This window comes from Desmodus rotundus, chromosome X, assembly GCF_022682495.2.
Source record: "Desmodus rotundus isolate HL8 chromosome X, HLdesRot8A.1, whole genome shotgun sequence".
NCBI lineage: Eukaryota > Metazoa > Chordata > Mammalia > Chiroptera > Phyllostomidae > Desmodus > Desmodus rotundus.
The window spans coordinates 49,453,220-49,473,556 of record NC_071400.1 but is presented as its reverse complement, the minus strand read 5'-3'; the positions used below and the strand labels follow the sequence as shown (position 1 = coordinate 49,473,556).

The 20,337-nt window shown below is 38.8% G+C and overlaps 1 protein-coding gene across 5 annotated transcripts in view; it reads left to right on the top strand.

Annotated features, from left to right (window-relative positions):
• The window catches only part of DCX (doublecortin), a 185,709-nt gene that overhangs the window by 123,315 nt on the left and 42,057 nt on the right, over positions 1 to 20,337 (top strand). For all 5 annotated transcript variants that reach the window (XR_008426005.2, XM_053917476.2, XM_053917475.2 and 2 more), the window contains exon 4: positions 18,531 to 18,633. Coding sequence is in view for 4 of the 5 variants with exons in the window: in XM_053917476.2 (XP_053773451.1) it covers positions 18,531 to 18,633 (103 nt within the window). In the remaining variant the exon portion in view is untranslated. The remainder of the gene's footprint in view (positions 1 to 18,530; positions 18,634 to 20,337) is intronic.

The following is a 20,337-nucleotide window of genomic DNA, read 5'->3' as shown; positions in this document are numbered from 1 at the left end:
ACTACAGTAAAGGAAAGGAAGAAAATTCACAGTGAAAGTTTTAGCAGAAGCTTTTGCAGACCTTAACAAGCTCCTTAAAAGGTATGAAAATATGGACCCTAAGTGGAAGGTTTTTATTAAAAGAGAAGAATGTTCATAGTGCATTATCTGCTTACAAGCAAATCAATGATGAAAAAGAAAACAAACCAAGCCAACCACCACGGACATATTTTTAAAAGAGTGACACTTCTTTAAGAAGAGCCACAGGAAGGTTCTTCAGGAGGTTTTCTAGAAGAAGCCATTATTATAAAGGGAGAAGACAGCCCCTAAAGACCTTCCAGTGAGAGAAGATGTGGAGGTAGAAGACAGCGATATTGATGATCTTGACCCTTTGTAGGGCTAGGCTAATGTGTGTTTGTGTCTCAGTTTTTAACAAAAACATTTAAAAAGAAAAATAAACTCTTTTTAAACATTATTTTATTGTTGTTCAATTAAAGTTGTTTGCATTTTCTCCCCACAACTCCCCGCACGCCAGCCAAACCCACCTCCCTCCCTTGCTTCCACACTACCCCTTGGTTTTGTCCATGTGTCCTTTATACTAGTTCCTGAAAACCCGAGTTCTCCCCTCTCTCCCCTCCGGCTCCCCTCTGGCTGTTGTTAGATTGTTCTTAACATCAATATCTCTGGTTATATTTTGTTTGCATTTTCCTTTTGTTGATTATCTTCCAGTTAAAGGTGAGATAATATGATATTTGTCACTCACCACCTGGCTTATTTCACTTAGCATAATGCTCTCTAGTTCCACCCATGGTGTCGAAAAGGGTATAAGTTCCTTCTTTCTCTCTGCTGCATACTATTCCATTGCGTAAATATACCATAGTTTTTGATCCACTCATTTGCTGATGGGCACTTAGGTTTCTTCCAGCACTTGGCTATTGTAAATTGTGCTGCTATGAACATTGAGGTACACAGGTTGTTTTGGATGGGTGTTTCAGGGCTCTTAAGGTATAATCCCAGCAGTGCAATGGCTGGGTCAAAAGCAAGTTCCATTTTAAGTTTTCTGAGGAAATTCCATACTGTTTTCCACAGTGGCCACACCAGTCTGCATTCCCACCAACAGTGCACTAGGGTTCCCTTTTCTCTGCATCCACTACAACACTTGTTTGTTGATTTCTTTATGATGGCCATTCTGACTGGTGTGAAGTGATATCTCATTGTGCTTTTATTTGTACCTCTGTGATGGCTAGTGATGCAGAGCATCTTGTCATATATCTCTTGGCCCTGTGCATGTCCTCCTTGGAAAAGTCTTTGTTCAAGTCTTTTTCCCATTTTCTAATTGGGTTTTTTGTCTTCCCGGAGTGGAGTCATGTGAGTTCCTTATATATTTTGGAAATCAAACCGTTGTCTGAGGTATCATTGGCAATTAGGTTTTCCCATGTAGTTGGTTTTCTTTTAATTTGAATGCTGATTTCTTTACACATGCAGAAGCTTTTTAATTTCATGAGGTCCCATTGTTTATTCTTTCCTTTATATCCCTTGTTTTAGGGGTCATATTGGTGAAGATATTGCTGTGTGGAATGTCTGAGATTTTCCTACCAATGTTTTCTTCTAGGACTTTTATGGTGTCATAACTTATATTTAAGTCTTCTATCCAGCTTGAATTTATTTTTGTGTATGGTGTAAGTTGGTGATCGAGTTTAATTTTGTTCATGTAGCTGTCCAGATCTCCCAACACCATTTGCTGAAGAGGCTATTTTACTCCAATTTATGCTTCCTCTCCCTTTGTCAAATATTAATTTACCATGGAGACATGGATTTATTTCTGGGCTCTCTCTTCTGTTCCATTGGTCTATGTGTCTGTTTTTATGCTGGTACCAGGTGGTTTGATTACAGTGGCCTTGTAATACAGTTTGATATCAGGCATTGTGATCCCTCCCGCTTTGTTCTTCTTTCTCAAAATTGCTGCAGCTATTCGGGGTCATTTATGGTTCCATATGAATTTCTGAAATGTTTGTTCTATATGTGTGAAATATGTCTTGGGTACTTTAATAGGAATTGCATTGAATCTATAAATCACTTTGGGTAGTATGTCCATTTTGATGGTGTTAATTCTTCCAATCCATGAGCATGGTACATGCTTCCATTGCATTTTTCTTCCTTAATATCTTTCATCAGTGTTGTGTAGATTTCTGAGTACAGTTCTTTTACCTCCTTGCTTAGGTTTATTCCTTGGTACTTTATTTTTCTTGTTGCTATATCAAATGGGATTTTTTTCCTGATTTCTGTTTCTGCAGTTTCATTGTGGGTATACAGGAATCCCTTTGATTTCTGAGTATTGACTTTGCATCCAGCTGTTTTGCCAAATTCATTTATTAGGTCGAGTAGTTTTTTGGTGTAGTCTATAGCATTTTCCATATACAGTATCATGTCATCTGCAATCAATAACAGTTTAATTTCCTCCTTTCCAATTTGGATGCCTTTTATTGCTTTTTCTTGTCTCATTGCTATGGCTAGGACTGCCAGTGCTATGTTGCAAAGGAGTGGTGAGAGAGGTCATCCTTGTCTGGTTCCTGATCTTAGTGGGAAAGTTCTAAGTTTTTTTCCATTGAATATGATTTTGGCTGTAGGTCTCTCATATATGGCCTGTATTATGTTGAGGAATGCTCCCTCCATTCTCACTTTGCTGAGGGTTTTTTATCATAAATGGGTGCTGTATCTTTTCAAATGCTTTTTCTGCATCTTTTGATATGATCATGTGGTTTTTACCTTTGGTTTTGTTTATGTGGTGTATTATGTTTATTGATTTGCGAATATTGTACCATCCTTGCATCCCTGGGTTGAATCCCACTTGATCATGGTATATTATCTTTTTACTGTATTGCTGGATGTGGTTTGCCAATATTGTGTTGAATATTTTAGCATCTATGTTCATCAGCGATATTGGCCTCAAGTTTTCTTTATTTTTTATCTGTTTATCTGGGATTACGATGATGTTGGCTTCATAAAACGAGTTTGGGAGTCTTCCATCTTCTTGAATTTTTTTGAAATAATCTGTGGAGGACAGGGGTTAGCTCTCCCTTAAATGCTTGTAGAATTCTCCTGTAAAACTGTGTGGTCCAAGGCTTTTTTGTGTGTCAGAAGCTTTTTGATTACTGTTTCAATTTTATCAGGTGTTATTGGTCTGTTCTGGCTTTCTGCTTCTTCTTCACTAATTTTTGAAGATTTTATTTTTCTAGAAATTTCTTTATTTCACCTAGGTTTTCGAATTTCTTTGCATATAATTCTTCATAGTAATTTTTTACACTCCTTTGTATTTCTGAGGTATGAATTGTAATCTTTTGTCTTTCATTTACAATTGTGTTTATTTGGGTCCTCTCTCTTTTTTGTGGATGAGCCTAGTTAAAGGCTTGTGCATATTGTTTATCTTTTCAAAGAGGCAGCTCCTGGATTCATTGATCCTTAGAATTGTGCTTTTATTCTCTATGTCATTTAACCCTGCTCTGATCTTGGTTATTTCTTTCCTTCCACTTGCTCTGGGATGTCTTTTTTGTTGTTCCTCAAGTTCTTGTAGGTGTAGGTTTAGACTGTTTATTTGAAATGTTTCTATCTTTTTCAAGTAGGCTGGTATTGCTATGAACTTCCCTCTCAGGACTGCCTTCTCTGTGTCTCATAAGTTTTCTAATTTTGTGAGTTCATTTTCATTTGTTTCCAGAAACTTTTTGATTTCTTCCCTAATCTCGTTCTTTACCCATTCATTGTTTAATAGCATGCTATTCAATCTCGGTGATTTTGAGTGTTTTGGGTTATTTCCTTGAAGTTGGTGTCTAGTTTCAGTCCCTTGTGGTCAAAGAAAATGCTTGACATGATTCCAGTTTTCTTGAATTTGGTGAGGCTTGTTTTGTGTCCTTTCATATGGTCTATCTTTGGAAATGTTCCATGTGCATTTGAAGAGAATGTGTGTTTTCTGTCTTTGGGATGAAATAGTGTGTGTGTGTGTGTGTGTGTGTGTTTGTATATATCTATATATCTATATCTATCTATCCATCTATCTATCTATCTATCTATCTATATCTATCTATCTATATATATCTGTCCATTTTTGACATTGGAGTGTAAAAATCCTTTACTATAATTGTGTTGGTGTCAATATCTTTCTTGAAGTCCTCCAAGATTTTCTTTATGTATTTGGTGCTCCTATGTTCGGTTTATATATATTTACAATGTATATGTCTTCTTGATGGATTCTTCCCTTGAGTATTATGAAGTGACCTTCTGGGTCTCTTTTTATGGCTTTTTTTGAAGTCTATTTTGTCTGATATGAGTATTGCTACTCCAACTTTTTTTTTTTTTTCTTGTCCATTTGCTTGGAATATTTGTTCTAGCCCTTCACTTTCTGTCTGTCTAGGTCTTTTGTTCTGAGGTGGATTTCTTGTAGGCATTATATGTGTGAGTCATGTTTTGTTATCCATTCTACTATTCTGTGTCTTTTGATTGGGGCATTTAATCCATTTACGTTTAAGGTTATTATTGATAGGTACTCACTCACTGCCATTTTTTTGTACCTATGTTCTTCTCTCTTTCACTGTTTTTTTTCCTGTTCTGAAAGCAAACCCTTTAACATCTGTTGTAGGGCTGGTCTGGAGGAGGTATATTCTTTGAGCCTTCTTTTGTCTTGGAGGCTCCTTATTCGTTCTTCCATTTTAATTGAGAGCCTTGCTGGATAAAGTAGTCTAGGTTGCAGGCCTCTGGTTCTCATTACTTGGAATATTTCTTGCCATTTCCTTCTGACTCGGAGCATTTCCATTGAAGTCAGCTGCTAATCTTTTCAGAGGTCCCTTGTATATTACTTCTTGTTTCTCCCTTGCTGCCTTTAAGATTTTCTCTTTGTCTTGGAATTTTGCCATTTTAATTATGATGTGTTTTGAAGTGGGCCTCTTTGTGTTCATCTTGATTGGGACTCTCTGTGTTTCCTGGATTGTGTGACTTTTTCTCTCATTAAATTAGGGAAGTTTTCCATCATTACTTTTTCAAACAGGTTTTCTATCCCTTGCTCTTCTTCTTCTTCTCTTCCTGGTATTCCTATTATATGGATATTATTCCATTTCATGTTGTTCTGCATTTCCCTTAACCCCACTTCATTCTTTCTGAGTCTCTTTTCTTTTACTTGCTCATTCTGGGTATTTTTTTTTTTTCTACCTTGTCCTCCAGCTCACTGATCTGATCATCTGCTTCACTGAGTCTGCTTTTGATTCCTTCTACTGTGTTCTTCAGTTCAGAAATTGTATTCTTCATTTCCTCTTGGCCCTTGTTGATAGTTTCTATTTCCTTTTTCATGTTGATATAGTTTTCAGTGAGTTCATTGTAGTTTCCCCGTAGTTTTTGGTAATTCTGTGTGAGCTCATTGAGCTTCCTGATAACCATTGCTTTGAACTTAGTATCTGATAGTTCACTTGCCTCTATTTCATTTAGCATTCTTTCTGAGGCTTCCTCCTTTCCTTTCATTTGGGGATTGTTTCTTTGTCTTCCCATTGTTTGTGACACTCTTCTTGTTAGCCTCTGCTTCTTAAAATGATCTGTTCTGACTTCCTGTGTTTCTGTCGTGAACTTCTACTGTAGAAGACCTGTGAGATTCAGTGGTGCTGTCTCCTTGATCTCCTGAGCTCACTGGTCTTAGGCTGTCATTTATGTTGGCTCTCTGTATGTGTTTGGGTTTTGATTGTTGTTGGGTCTTTCCTTGGTGGATCCTTCCCTCCAGCTAGTTTAGTGAGGTTCACTCCGCCCACCACCTGTTGTATTCCATTGTGCATTTGTGGACAGGTTGTGTTGAAGCTGTTTCTTCTGTGTTTACAGGTTTTAAGGGTTCTCTCTTGCTCTTGTTCAGTTTATTATTCTGAGTTATTTCTCCACCATTTAGTTGTATTTCCAGATAGGTCCTTTGTTGATTTAGTGTGGCTTCCACTCCCTCGTTCATCTGCTTCTCTTGTTATCTGTTGTTGGTTCCTTTGTTGGTCGGTTTCCTCTTCCAGCAGGTGTCCTGTTGTTCACAGCTTCCAACTACTCATCTGATTTTTCAATGTCCTCTACAATTTTTGGTCTCCAAACTTCATATATGCTGTGGTACTGTTTGATGCTCACTCTGTTCCTGAGAAGATTGGCGAGGTGTTTCACCTGTGTGCAGAGGGAAGTGGACTCCATTCCCACCTATCTCACCACCATCTTACCTCAGAAAAATAAAATCTTAATATAGGAAGAAAAGCTTCTAGAATAAGAATGTAAAGAGTAACATATCTTTGTGCAGCTGTACAATATGTGTTTTAAACTGTGTTATTACAAAAGCTTAAAATGTTAAAAAAATTAAAAGGCTTCTAAAGTAAAAAATTTAAGTCTAAGATTTATTTATTACTGAAGAAAGGAAAATACATTTTATAAATTTAGCCTAGCCTAAACATAAAGTGTGTCCTGGGGCTTTATATTCACTCAACACTCACTCACTGACTCACCTAGAGCAACTTCCATTCCTGTGAATTTTATTCATGGCAAGTGTCCTATACAAGTGTACTAATTTTTATATTTTATACCGTGTTTTTATGGTATCTTTTCTATGTTTAGATTTGTTTAGATATACAAATACCATTGTGTTACAATTACCAACTATATATCCAGTATAGTTATATGCTGTACAAGTTTGTAGCCTAGAAGCAATATGCTATAGTATATAGCCTAGTTGTGTCATAGGTGATAATGTCTAGGTTCATATAAGTACACTCTGTGATGTTCACACAATGACAAAATTGCCCAAGGATGCATTTCTTAGACCGTGCACCTGATGTTAAGTGATGCATGACCATATTAAGAAATGGGATAATTAAAATGCACATTGATTGGGTTAAAATAAAAGTTTTGACACAGCAATACCAAAGGTTGGGAGGGCTAAATAGTCCTCTTCTATGCCCCCAACATTAAAGGATCCTGAACAAGTCTTTGCTACTTACCCCCCTTTGGATAAATTTAACTTCTAATTTATAGCCAGTCATTCAGAAGTACAGGTAACAACCTAAACTTGCCACTAATATTTGAATGGGGCAGCACTTTTGTAGAACTGAATTCTTTACCTGTGCAATCTGATGCTATATCTGGATCAAGAGTGTCAGAATTGAGTTGAATTGTAAACATTCAGCTGTTGTGAGATCATTGCTTACTGAAGGTGTGGAGAACCACCTCCCACCATTCTCACATGTTAAAATTGGGTAAGGAACCCAATTATATAGTAATTCTATTTTTAGCTTTTTGAGAAACCTGCAACAGACATTTTGTAAATGCTTTTCTAAGCTTGCAGAAAAGAAAGACAAGTGAGGGGAAAGGAACCAGAAGTTAAAATCTAAGCAGCAGGCACTATGTGAAAGACTGGGCTTATCAGGAAGAAAAAAACCCTAACTGGAGCCCAGAGCCTTGGATATTTACAAAAAAGCAAGGCACACAAGTACCTTAAAAAGCGAGGGACAGAAAGCTACAACTTTCACATTAAGTCAGGACCCTTAAAGAAAATCTACCAGTAAACTTGTTTGTCTCTATCATGACTCCAGGTAAGAAATAAAGAAGAACATTACTGCCCTGGTCTGTGTGGCTCAGCTGGTTGGAGCATTGTCCTATAAACTTAAAGGTTGTGGGTTCAATTTCCAGTCAGTGCATATGACTAGGTTACAGGTTTGTCCCCAGTTGGCGTGTATGTGACTGGCAACCAATTGATGTTTCTCTCCCCTCTCTCTGTCCCTTCCTCTCTCTGGAAAATCAATGAACATGTCCTCAAGTGATGTTTAAAAAAAAAACAAGAGCACTTCTTTTACTGCTGCTGTGACTGCTGCTACTGCAAGTATCTGTTTGAGAATTTGCAACCCAAAGCTTGCTCTCACAAGTATGAAGTTAAAATTTATACTATTCATGTCACTAGCAAAACCATAGCTGAGAGAAGATGGTCCCACATTGTCAGTGCCCCCTGACACCTGGCAGAAGCAAATTCCCATATTTTTCAGAGGAAAGCATCCCTAACTTAGGCCCTGCAAGATTCTCAAAGATTTAGTTCGACCACATGTGAACTCACATTAAAAAGAAAGTGTCAGACACACAAGGAAACAAGACACAATGAGGGAAATTTAGCTGAAAAAAACAGATTTGTATTCCTAAGGACTTTAGATATTAGAATGATCAGCTACAGGACATAAAATAACTTTATATGGATAGTTTAAAGAAACAAAACATGTAATAAAACTAGGATATGCAAAAAAAGACTATCAGCTGTACCCAGGCAAATTTGAGGGAAAATGAAATAGAATTTCTAAAAATCAAAATTATAATCATTGAAGTTTGAAGCTCAATGAATGGGCTAAATGGAAAATTAAACAAATCTGAGGAGAGAAGGAATGAACTGCAAGATTTGAAAATATTTTCCAGAATGTAGCACCAAGAGTTAAGAAGATGAAAAATATGAAGATTAAGTTGTGACATGGAAGATAGGGTGGCTAGGTCTAATATTTGCCTATTTTCTAAAATGACCCCAGAGCAAAAACCTGACATGTAACAAGAAATGGTGAGCAAATAAACTAGTAAATATGTAAATAAAAGTAAACAATATTTAATATAGATAATAATTAAAATAATAATGACTAATTTGTGGGGTTAAATAAAATAACTGAAATTCTAAGTAACAATGACATGTAAATTGAAGGATGCACAGACTTAAATATGTGATACTTTAGACTTGTGAAGAGGCAATTAGCCCTGTGAAGTATCTGGGAAGAATATGTTCTACATAGAAGGAGCTATAAGAGTGAAGGGTTTCAAGCAGGAATGAATGGTCTTGATGTGTTTGAGTAGCCAGAAAGAAGGCCAGTGTGACTGGAGCTAGCTGGCACATGTGGTAGATGAGATTGGATAATACAGATCCAAGATAAAAAGTTTGGATTTTATTCTCTCTTTTTATGGTCAGGCTTTAGAGAATTTTAAGCAGAAGAGTGATACGCCTGAGTAAAATTGTAAAGTACCACTCTTACTGCAGTATGGAGAACAGTATAAGTGTCTGTATAGGGCGTGGAGACAGGGTTGTGTTGACAAGAGTAGATGTACAGAGACTGGTTATAAAGCTATTGTATTTTATCTTGAACTAAGACAGTGACAATAAGGAAAAATATGACTTTCAGTGAGAAAAGGTTTTCTGGTTTAGGCAACTAGAGTATTTATGGTACTATCTAATTGAGATGAGAAAATCAAGAGAGGTGCAAGATTTGGAGAGGGAGAAATAAGTGTTTAGTCTTGGGGAAATACTAAATTGCAGATGCCTATCAGATAACACAAAAGAATTATCAAGAAGGAAGTTGAATATAGGAGGTCTGTCCGGAAAAAGTCCAGCCATTGTTAACATAACGAGAATGGTTTGCACATCGATGTAACCTGGCAGCCAAGGAGAATGGACTGGAATGCATATGTGTGAACAATGATGATTTCACTGTACTAGTCATTGGGGGTGGTAGACGCCATTGAGTGAGCATGCATACTGTGGGGCTTTCACATTCTAAATGACTGAGCAAGTAGAGCAATGAACCTGCATCAAATTTTGCATTAAGCTTGAACATTCCCTTGCAGCAACTATTCAGATGACTTAGAAAGCCACTATGGGCAACTGGTGATGGGCAGCTTCTTCAAGACAACATACATACTTATGCATCATATCTCGTGCAGGGTTTTTTGGTGAAACATCAAATCACCCAGGTGACTCTGCCCCACCCCTATGGCCCAGATTTGGCACCCTGTGACTTCTGGTTTTCCTCCAAATTAAAATCACCTTTGAAAGGGAAGAGATTTCACACTGTCAATGAGATTGAGGAAAATATGACAGGGCAACTGATGGTGATTGGGAGAAATGTGTGAGGTCCCTATGTGCTTGCTTTGAAGGGGACTGAGGTGTCATTGTCCTATGTACAATGTTTCTTATATTTTGTATCTTCTTTAATGAAAGTCTCTATTTTTTATATTACATGGCTGGATACCTTCTGGACAGACCTTATATGAGTCTAGACTTGAAGGATAAGAAGGGCCAGAAGATATCAATGTGTGAGTCATCTCATACAGATAGTATGTAAAACCTTGGGACTGGATATGATCACCTAGTAAATAAATGTAAATAAACAAGCGATGAGGTCTGAGAACTGATCCCTGTGGCTTTCACATATTGAGCAGTCTGGAAGAGGAGGAGAATCCAGCAACAGAGATTGAGGTACGAGGAATTCTAGAAATGTGGAGTGTCCCAGAAGCTAAGAGGGGCAATTATTTAAGGAGGACTAGCTCAATTTACATCTAATGTTTCTGAGGAGTTGTTTAGTAAGATGAAGCCAGAGAAGTCATCTTGGGATTTGACAATATGGAAACCATTGTTGACTTTGATGAGAGCAGCCTTGGTGGAGTGATGAGGAAGAAAGCCTGATTGGATTGGGTTGAGAGGAAAATTGGAAGTGTAGAAGAAAATATAACATCCTATAAATGTGGAAATGTTTTGAAAACACTAAAAATATTTTGCAGATACAAGTGTCATTGTTATTACTTCACCAGAGATCTTAAGGAAGTTTAAAACATTGAATAAAGAGAGCTGTGCCGATAGAGGCACTGCAGAACACAGGAGCTGTTTCCTCAGGCAAAAATGTTGACAGGAAAAACCTACAAGTAAGACCTCAAGATAACTCCATGAAAACATGTTTGATAAGAATGCCAGGGCTATCTCAGAAATATTGCCCAAGTTCTTCAAGCAACACTGTGGCACCCTCTGACTGGAGCCCATCCAGGGCTGGCAGGCAGGAAATGCTCCAGAATGAGAGTTGGAAAAAATCGCATTCACAATGTTTACTGAATCTTTCATTAACTTATTTTATGAAGCTCGCTAGCCACTCTCTACGGGCAGGGCACACTGTTGGCAAGACTGGGAAATCAGTGTGTTTTTTCTTCCTTGCCACAAGATTCCCTCTTCCTCACCACCAGGGTCACTCCTCTCCCCATAGACATTCTCTGCCCTTCTCTTCACCCTGAATTCTACCAGTAGGCAACTGTATGTTTTGTCTGTGCAGAACCTGGCAGATGAGTTTAAGAAATTGTGCTTTGGGACATTGAAATTGAGAACAGGCTGACAGTGATCAGAAGGAAGAGGAGAAATACTGGGGGAAAAGGGTGAAGGGTTTACAGGAACAATTATAAAGGACATATGGACAATAACAAGGGGCGTGTGGAAATGGGGGAGGGAGGCAGGGAGGGCTGGGGTGGTGGAGGGGTTGGGGGGAAAAGGCAGAAAACTGTATTTGAACAACAATAATAAAATTTTAAAAAATTTAAAAAAAGAAATTGTGCTTTGGAGAGTTAGAATCTCTGTGACTATAGTCAACAAGATGCAGTTCTTTTTTCCAGGGCTGTTAAGAAAAAGGTATCTTCCTGCTTTTCTGCCTTCACTTGTGCAGTTGCCTGAAATACTCTTTATTTTTGTCTCCATCAATCCGTACCCTTCATGATTAGAATCATTTTCTTTGTCTTCTGTGTTCCTCTTACTCTTCACCTCTGTAATAGTGCTAACAACACTCTGCCTTGTGTTTCAATTATTTCTATAAGACTGACTTTCTTATTATGCTGTCACTTTTGAAGATGGAGACTTTTTATTGTACAGTTCTGTATCTCTCATACAGTTCTTTTTCCATAGTGCTTAATTAATGAATATTAGTGGGATGGAACTTTCAATGGGAGGGGAGTTGTTGAGATGGGTGAAAAAGGTGAAGGGATTAAGCAAAAAACCCAAAGAAACAAAAAAACACTCTCATAGACACTGACAACAGTAGGGTGATTATCATAGGAAAAGTTGGAAGTGGGATGGTAGAAGATGGTAGCGGGGATAAATGGTGATGGAAGGAGACTTGGCTTGGGGTGGTGAACAGAAAAAATAATACACAGGTGATGTGTTATGGAACTGTACACCTGAAACTCATATAATTATTTTTTAGAAAGAGGGGAAGGGAGGGGGAAAGAGAGGGAAAGAAACATCGATGTGAGAGAGAAACATCAATTGATTATGCTGCATGTGCCCGGATCAGGAATCAAACTTGTGACCTTTCAGTCTGCAGGATGACACCCAGCCAACTGAGCCACATGGGCCAGAGCTGAAACCCATATAATTTTATTAACCAACATCAACCCAATAAGTTGAATAAAATATATTTTGCATGCTGAAAGTGAGTCTAATAGATATACAAGGAAGACCTCACTTCCAAAAATAACATTTCTTTCTAAATGATTAGACAGTGCAATCTTGAATCTACCAGCCATAAGCACATATAAGAACTCACTGCTAGTATTTATATGGAGAATCTAATCAAGATTAGATAAAGTCACAGAATGAATTTGAGATGTAAGTCAATAGACTCAAACTGTTCTCACATGGTGATTTGTTGTTTTTATTTTCCCATTGTACTGATGGGAACATAGATGGTCCATATAATCTATTCACACTGATGCAAAATCATCTTCCCTTCCCCCAATAGCAACTGATTTTTTTAAGGAAGAAAATTGATTTGATGGTTCAATGTTAATGTGAGTTGATTTTATTGATTTTGTGCTTGCAGTTGTTAATTACAAAGACAGATGTAATGCTTTTGTGTTCTTATCTCTGACTTGAATACTCAAGTGTGACTCATACAAAAGCTGATGTCAGCAAGACCCTTCCTCTCTGAGGATGCTGTGAGTAGTATTATAATGATTACTATTTTTACCACTTGTGTTGCCACTTCATCATGGACATTTTCTTAAAAATCTAATTTGGAAATTATATATTTGCAACATAAACTCAGGTGTACTTTGTCTTGCTTACTTTCATGGAATTTTTTTTACATCTTTTTTTTAATATATTTATTGATTATGCTATTACAGTTGTCCCATCCCTCCCCACTCCACTCCATCCTGCCCACCCCCTCCCTCCCACATTCCCCCCTATAGTTCATGTCCATGGGTCATACTTATAAGTTCTTTGGCTTCTACATTGCCTACACTATTCTTACCCTCCCCCTGTCTATTTTCCACCTATCATCTATGCTGCTTATTCTCTGTACCTTTCCCCCCCTCTCCCTCTCCCACTCCCCTATTGACACCCCTCCATGTGATCTCCATCTCTATGGTTCTGTTCCTGTTCTAGTTGTTTGCCTAGTTTGCTCTTGTTTTTGTTTTAGGTGTGGTCATTAATAACTGTGAGTTTGCTGTCATTTTTACTATTTATATTTTTTATCTTCTTTTTCTTAGGTAACTCCCTTTAACATTTCATATAATAAGGGCTTGGTGATGATGAACTTCTTTAACTTGACCTTATCTGAGAAGCACTTTATCTTCCCTTCCATTCTAAATGATAGCTTTGCTGGATACAGTAATCTTGGATGTAGGTCCTTGCGTTTAATCTTGGGTAATTTAATGATGAGGTGCCTTGGTGTGTTCCTCCTTGGGTCTAGCTTCTTTGGGACTCTCTGAGCTTCCTGGACTTCCTGGAAGTCTATTTCCTTTGCCATATTAGGGAAGTTCTCCTTCATTATTTGTTCAAATAAGTTTTCAATTTTTTGTTCTTTCTCTTCTCCTTCTGGCACCCCTATAATTCGGATGTTGGAACGTTTCAAGATGTCCTGGAGGTTCCTATGCCTCTCCTCATTTTTCTGAGTTCTTGTTTCTTCATTCTTTTCTGGTTGGATGTTTGTTTCTTCCTTCTGGTCCACACCATTGATCTGAGTCCCAGTTTCCTTCGCATCACTATTGGTTCCCTGTACATTTTCCTTTGTTTCTATTTGCATAGACTTCATTTTTTCATCTACTTTTTGAACAGATTCAACCAATTCTGTGAGCATATTGATAACCAGTGCTTTGAACTGTGCATCCGAATGGTTGGCTATCTCTTCCTCGCTTAGTTGTATTTTTTCTGGAGCTTTGAAGTGTTCTGTCATTTGGGCCTTTTTTTTTTTTTTTTTTTTTTTTTTTTTTGTCTTGGCGCATCTGTTACTTTAAGGGGCAGAGTCTTAGGTGTTCACCAGGGCGGGGTAATGCTGGTGGCTGCGCTGTGACGCTGTACGTGGGGGAGGGGCCGAGAGGGAGCAATGGCGCCCACCTCACTCTCCTCTGGATTTCAGTCTTTCACTCCGATACCCACAATCATATCGGGCCCCTCTGGTGCTGGTTCCCCAGTGGGTGGGCTTGTGCACACTCTAGGCCCCTGTGGGTCTCTCCAACGACCTCTTCCGTGAGGCTCGGAGTCTCTCCTGCTGCTGCCCCAACCCCCACGGGCGTTTTCAATCAGAGGTTTGAGGTTTTATTTCCCAGAGCTGGAGCCCTGGGTTGCGCAGTCTGCTTCACTGCCCTCCGTTCGTCAGGTTTATCTGTGGGCGAATGTGGTGCCGCAGGGTGCTACCCGCCACTCTGCCTGCCCCGCTCTCCGCCACTCTGAGTCCTGCCTTCTGGGTTATCTGTGCAAATGTGGGGCCGCAGGGTCTGCTAGTGCTCGGACTGCCTGCCCAGTTCATCCCACACTCCGCCAGTCTCAGTCCTGCCACGGCCACGTGAGTCCTCTCCACCCCGGTGCCCGTCTCCGCCCCTCCTACCGGTCTGGATGAATGTTTATTTTGTATTTCCTTGGTGTTGGACCCCCTTGCCGTTGGATTTTCTGTCAGTTCTGGTTGTGCGAGGAGGCGCAGTGTGTCTACCTACGCCGCCATCTTGGTTCTCCCACTTTCATGGAGTTTTAAAAAAATGTGTGTAAGTGTGAATTTCATTTGGGAATTATTTCCTACACTCCATTCTTGTCCTCTTTCTTCCTTCTTTCTTCCTCTTTCTTTTCCTATTACTTCTCATTCTCTTTCTCCTTGTCCTCCTCTACAGCATATTTAGTTGCCAGTTAGAGTAATGAATAGGAGTTCTCTTGTTCATAGATTAAAAATATGATCTATAAAGATGCTTTCTTTTTTCAATCCAATAAAATGGTCTAATGTGTATCAGGTATTGGTTAGGGCAAATTCGGACTCTTCTGCCTAGGCTATATATAAGCACTTCAAGTCAGGGCTTTAGAAAGCATATTCTATCAGAAAATTTAATTGTTTTGTCCTCAATTGAATTAGGACACTTGAATGCTAGCTAGTCTCAACTCTGCATGAGCTACCTGTGTATCCTTGAGCCACTTTGACTCTGTATTTTAGGTTCCTCATATTTAAGATGTAGAGCTCCCTGTTTTCCTAGCTCTGTAACAAAGTGGAGGAGGGCTGTTGTGTTTTAGTATCTAAATCATTTGGGAAACTTGGATATCCACATGGACAATGTGAATTTGTCTAAATTTGGGAGCCAGTAAAATGTGGGGTGGGATCACACAAGAAACCTGATGCAAAACAGCTGGATTGCAAAATGAATATTTTTGAAGCCAGCCCCACCATTGTGAGTTTGTCAGACTGTTTTTTTTAAAAGCTTCTCAAAGGAGGGGTTATCCAAAGATTTTCCCAAAGCCTTGCTAGGGGCAAATAGGCTTGGGGTTGGAGGAGGATAGGGTCATTGTGACAGCAACCCCCAGAGCAATATGTGAAGGCTTTGCTGACCTACAGTAGGATATAATGGCATGTCACTGCAGTGGCTGCTTTTGAACTTTTGGGTTTCCTTCTTAGGAAGGAATTTCCACAGATACCTCCAAAAATGAATGCTCTGGTGTCTTTTGGTGAAGCATTGCTGTTTGAAGTATTTACTAAATTCTTTTTATGGTACTTAGTTGCTTCAGGTTTTCTATTTCTTTTTGAGCTAATTTCATTATTTAGATTTTTTTGAAATAATGCATTTCATCTAAGTTTTGAAACTAGTTGGCATGGTTATGCAAACATTAACTTCTGACATCACAGTCATCACTCCTTTCTGGTTCCTAAATATGTGTATTTGCTATCTTTCAAAACCTTTGAAGGCTGATTTCTATTGTCTGCCACAACTGATTTCTTCTTTCTTGTTTCTACTTGTCTGCTGTTATACATCCTTACAAAGTTTCATTGTTTTTTGTTTGTTTATTTTGTTTTAGTTTTTACATTTTGTTGAGGCAAAAACAGTTCTTACTATGTGATAAGCTCTCTACCAGGAACCATGAATAGATGCAGCAGGAGGGATAAACTTGGCATTTATATTCAGGAAGCCTGTGCTCTAATGGGAAGGACTAGGTGAGTACTCATGAAAATATAGGCAGGTCTTAAAACAAAGTGCTAAATTCTAGAGACTGCTAGTAGAGGGGCACCCAAAGGTAAGGTTTTCCACACTCATGATCAAAACTAAAGGCAGCCAGTTAGGATCAGGGTCAACCTTTTCAGGGTCAAGGAAGTGGCAGGGAGTAAAAAATTCAGAGATACACAATGTATTGAAGTTAGAGGCTCCAGATTTTATTTAGCCAAGGTCCAATATGTCAGTAGGAATCTGCAGCGGGATTCAAAGCCATGTAGCCTCTGTCATTGGATCTGCTTCCAGGACAGTATGCAGGATACATATTGAACTGACAGTGCCAGTCAGTGACAGGTTCCCTTAGATGTGCTACTAAGTAAGTCCCATGGCACCTACATATCCTGGCATCCTAGCAATCATTGAAGTCCTCTGTTTCTCTCCATCAGATTGTGAGCTCCATGAAGGCAAGACCTGAGTCTGATTCATCTTTGTCTCCCCAATGTCTGAAACATACATAAGTGCTTTGTATTATTGAGTGGCCAAAATCACAGACTTTGGAGTCTAATAGATCTGCATTTGTTATGCTTCATCACTTTCCACCTGAATAATTTACTTATTGTCTCTGGGCCTTAGTTTTCTCATCTGTAAGTTAGTGAAGATAATAATACTGACTTATAGGATTTGTTGTAAGAGTAAAATGAGATGACAGATCTGGAAGTACTTAGCAGAGTGCCTGTCACAGAGTTAATATTCAATTAATGGTAGCTCTGATTGTCATTACATGATCATGGGATGAGTGAATGAGTGAGGAACAAGTGGGCTGAAGAAGGATGTTGGCTTATTTGATAAGGTCCAAACCCAGGGCTGGGAAGTTTAATAGGAGCGACCCTGGTAGTTCCCCAAGTCTCCTTCCCTTCTCTTGGCATCTCTTGGATGATTGGGAGGCTGAGAAAATGGGGATAATCTTTAGGCATCTCTTGCTTTGTGTAAGGCTTGCAACCATATTGCTAGGGGAACAGGAATTGAATAGATCTGGGGTGGGTGCTAATATTATTAATATAAACATTTATCAAATGTAACATATTGCTCCGTGCACCCAGCAAGGCATTGTTAGTTTGTGAGCACCATGCGTCTGGAATTTCATTGCTGGAAGATTGATTGGGTAACTTAGAACAATTAGAAGCTTTTAACACGTTTGAGCTAAGTTTTGGATAACAGTATTTTGACTCCGTGGTTTCTCCTGGGTTTTCCTTAGTGTGCTGAATTAATTATCATGTGTATTTAGGAAAGCTGAGAATTGGGGTGATTGTAAAAAGCAGGATACTTTCACAGGGACCCTTGTTTCTTTGTGCAGAAAATGGGTTCATAAGACCATCTCTCTATTGTGTACAAGCAACAATGCATAGGGCACTAGAGGGTGAAAAGAATCCTGAGACCATGACTTTACTGGCAGACTCTCAAGTCTATGGGGATCCATTGCTCTTGATTAGGTTTTAAGTAGTAGTCAGGACAGTTTTCCCCTCCTTGTTCTTCAGGGAGGAATGGTATTCTGGGCCTTGACTAGGTTCTGGGTCCTTTTTTAGCAAAGGTTCAATTTTGGGGGAGTGTCCAAAGCAGTTAAGAATTGGTGTCCTTCTTGCCCTGGCTAGTGTGGCTCAGTGGATTGAGTGCCAGCATGCGAACCAAAGTGTCACCGGTTCAATTCCCAGTTAGGGCACGTTCCTGGGTTGCAGGCCAGGTCCCCATTGGGGGGGGCACATGAGAGGCAACCACACATTGATGTTTCTCTCCCTTTCTTTTTCCCTCCTTTCCCCTCTCTCCAAAAATAAATAAATAAAATCTTTTAAAAAAAGAATTGTTGTCCTTCTTTTAAAGCTAATGAAGATGAAGAGGGGACTTATACCTCTTGGTCAGTCAGAGTCTATCCACAACATGCTGCAAAGGTCTTTCTCATCTGCCTTAGCCTAGACCCTTGGCCCCAGAATTGGGATGGGAGTACTCTGTCTCTGAGGCTCTAAAGAAAGAGAACATTTGTAGGGCCATCTGGTTGTTCACTTTTATTCAGAGGGGGACATTCTATTTGGACATGGTTCCAAAGTTACTTTTGATACAACACAACACATGAAACATGGAAAGACAATGACACTCAGTTATCTTTACCCACAACAGCTGTGGTACACACTATGAGCCTAGTATTTTGGGAGATCCCTGGGGGCTAGATATAATGGCTCAGATGTGATTTTTTCCCCCTCTTCCAACATGGTATGGAGTTCATTGTCATAAAGCCATCAGATACCAATTCAATGATTCTACTTTTTCCACAGGTAACCTGTCTCCATGATTTCTTTGGTGATGACGATGTATTTATTGCCTGTGGTCCTGAAAAATTTCGTTATGCTCAGGATGACTTTTCTCTGGATGAAAATGGTAAGCACAGCCACTAGATTTTATTGCTCCATTGTTCTTCTTCCTTATATCCCTTAGGATATTCATGGGTGCATATGGCCTGGAGCACATCCATTCATGGTCACTCAAGGGCAAATATTGTTAGTCTTTCTCTTGTATATTTGAATACATGAATCATTAATTAAAAGGTTGATTGGATGTTCCAGAGGACCACCCTTCAAACTCAATAAATCTCACTCTCAATCCCAACAGTGGCCATATTTCTTAAACTACATATTGTGTCACATGGGCTCACAGGTACAATCACACCACGGGAAGAAACATTTGAAATCAACTTGGGTAGTGTATGTATGCATTTTTTCCAGTCAATATCCTCTAGCTATTTGTCCCATGTTGATGATTCTATTTAAAAGATTTTCCCAGAGTTTTCATACTATAAAATATTTCCCCTTTTCCCACCTTCTAATTTGCTGCCATATACTTCTTGCTTTTTGACTCAAGAATCCAGAGGATTGTTAATCTCAGGAAGGAGGTGAAACATCTGCTCATCTTCCTTTGCCAAGTCCAAGATCCAGACATAAGTTAATGGTGAATTAGGTCACACAGCATAAGATTTAGAATATGATCATGCTGGAAAGACACATTCAAAATATATTTCCCATTTATGAGGAATAAAGTGTGAGAGAAACAAACTGAGTTGTACTAATACAGACTTTACAAACAGCTGAAATGACAAGGACCCTGAAAGAGGTGGCATTTCTGCTGTGTTTCTTTTAGAAGAAATAAATGACCATAAAATAGCTAAACAAATTTCAGACTATGTCCATTTTCTATACCTTCTATATCTGTAGCTCTGGACAGTGATAACTAAAGTTCATCAGCCAAAACAAGGAGTAAAATAAACAAAAATGAGCTTTCTGCTCAACTCAGTTTCCTTAAAATCTCAGCTTAGCAGAAAAGATCTCCTAATCTTTCTGGGTAATGTATCTTTAAGTAGAAGGTCACAATGAGGTATCAAAAAAAAAAAAAAAAAAAGAACTCCTACCAAGCTGTTTAGTTCTACTTTGAGCAGCACAAAGTTGGAAAAACTATAAAATAGAGTGGAAAGAGCACTAGACTTGGACTCAGGAGACTTGGCTGCTGGCCCTTATTCTGCCTCTTCTTCTTCTTCTTCTTCTTTTTTGCTTTGTGGCCCTAAGCAATAGGCTTGAGCTATTCATATACTTATCAGTAAAATGTGTATAATACTTCTAATACATTAGCACAATCAGTGCCCAAAATTGCTATAGTAGGGGTGCTGAATGACCTGAATGAAAAGGTGCTCAGCTCCAGACGTGTCAGACTGGGGTTGGGGCAAGTAGCAAGAACATTTGGCAGACTCTCCTACACACTCATGAACTTTCTATAAGTTACAAGTGGCTGAGTCACTGCTTGCATTTATTCATTAAATCAGCATAGCGGATTATGAAAACGTGCATTTAAACTAAAAAGAACTCTATAAATGCAAGATAGTGGTGATGGTAGTTGTGCTTATTTATAAAATAACATGACATCCCAAATGTGCCTAGTACAATACATAACATGTAATAAACAATAAATGGCAGCTCCCTTCCACTCCTTTAAAATACTAGTGAATGTTTCATCTGTGTGGCTACTACCACTAAGCTGTCAATCTTTTCCCCAAAGATATTAATTAGTCATGTCAACAGGTGCTATTCTGAGACA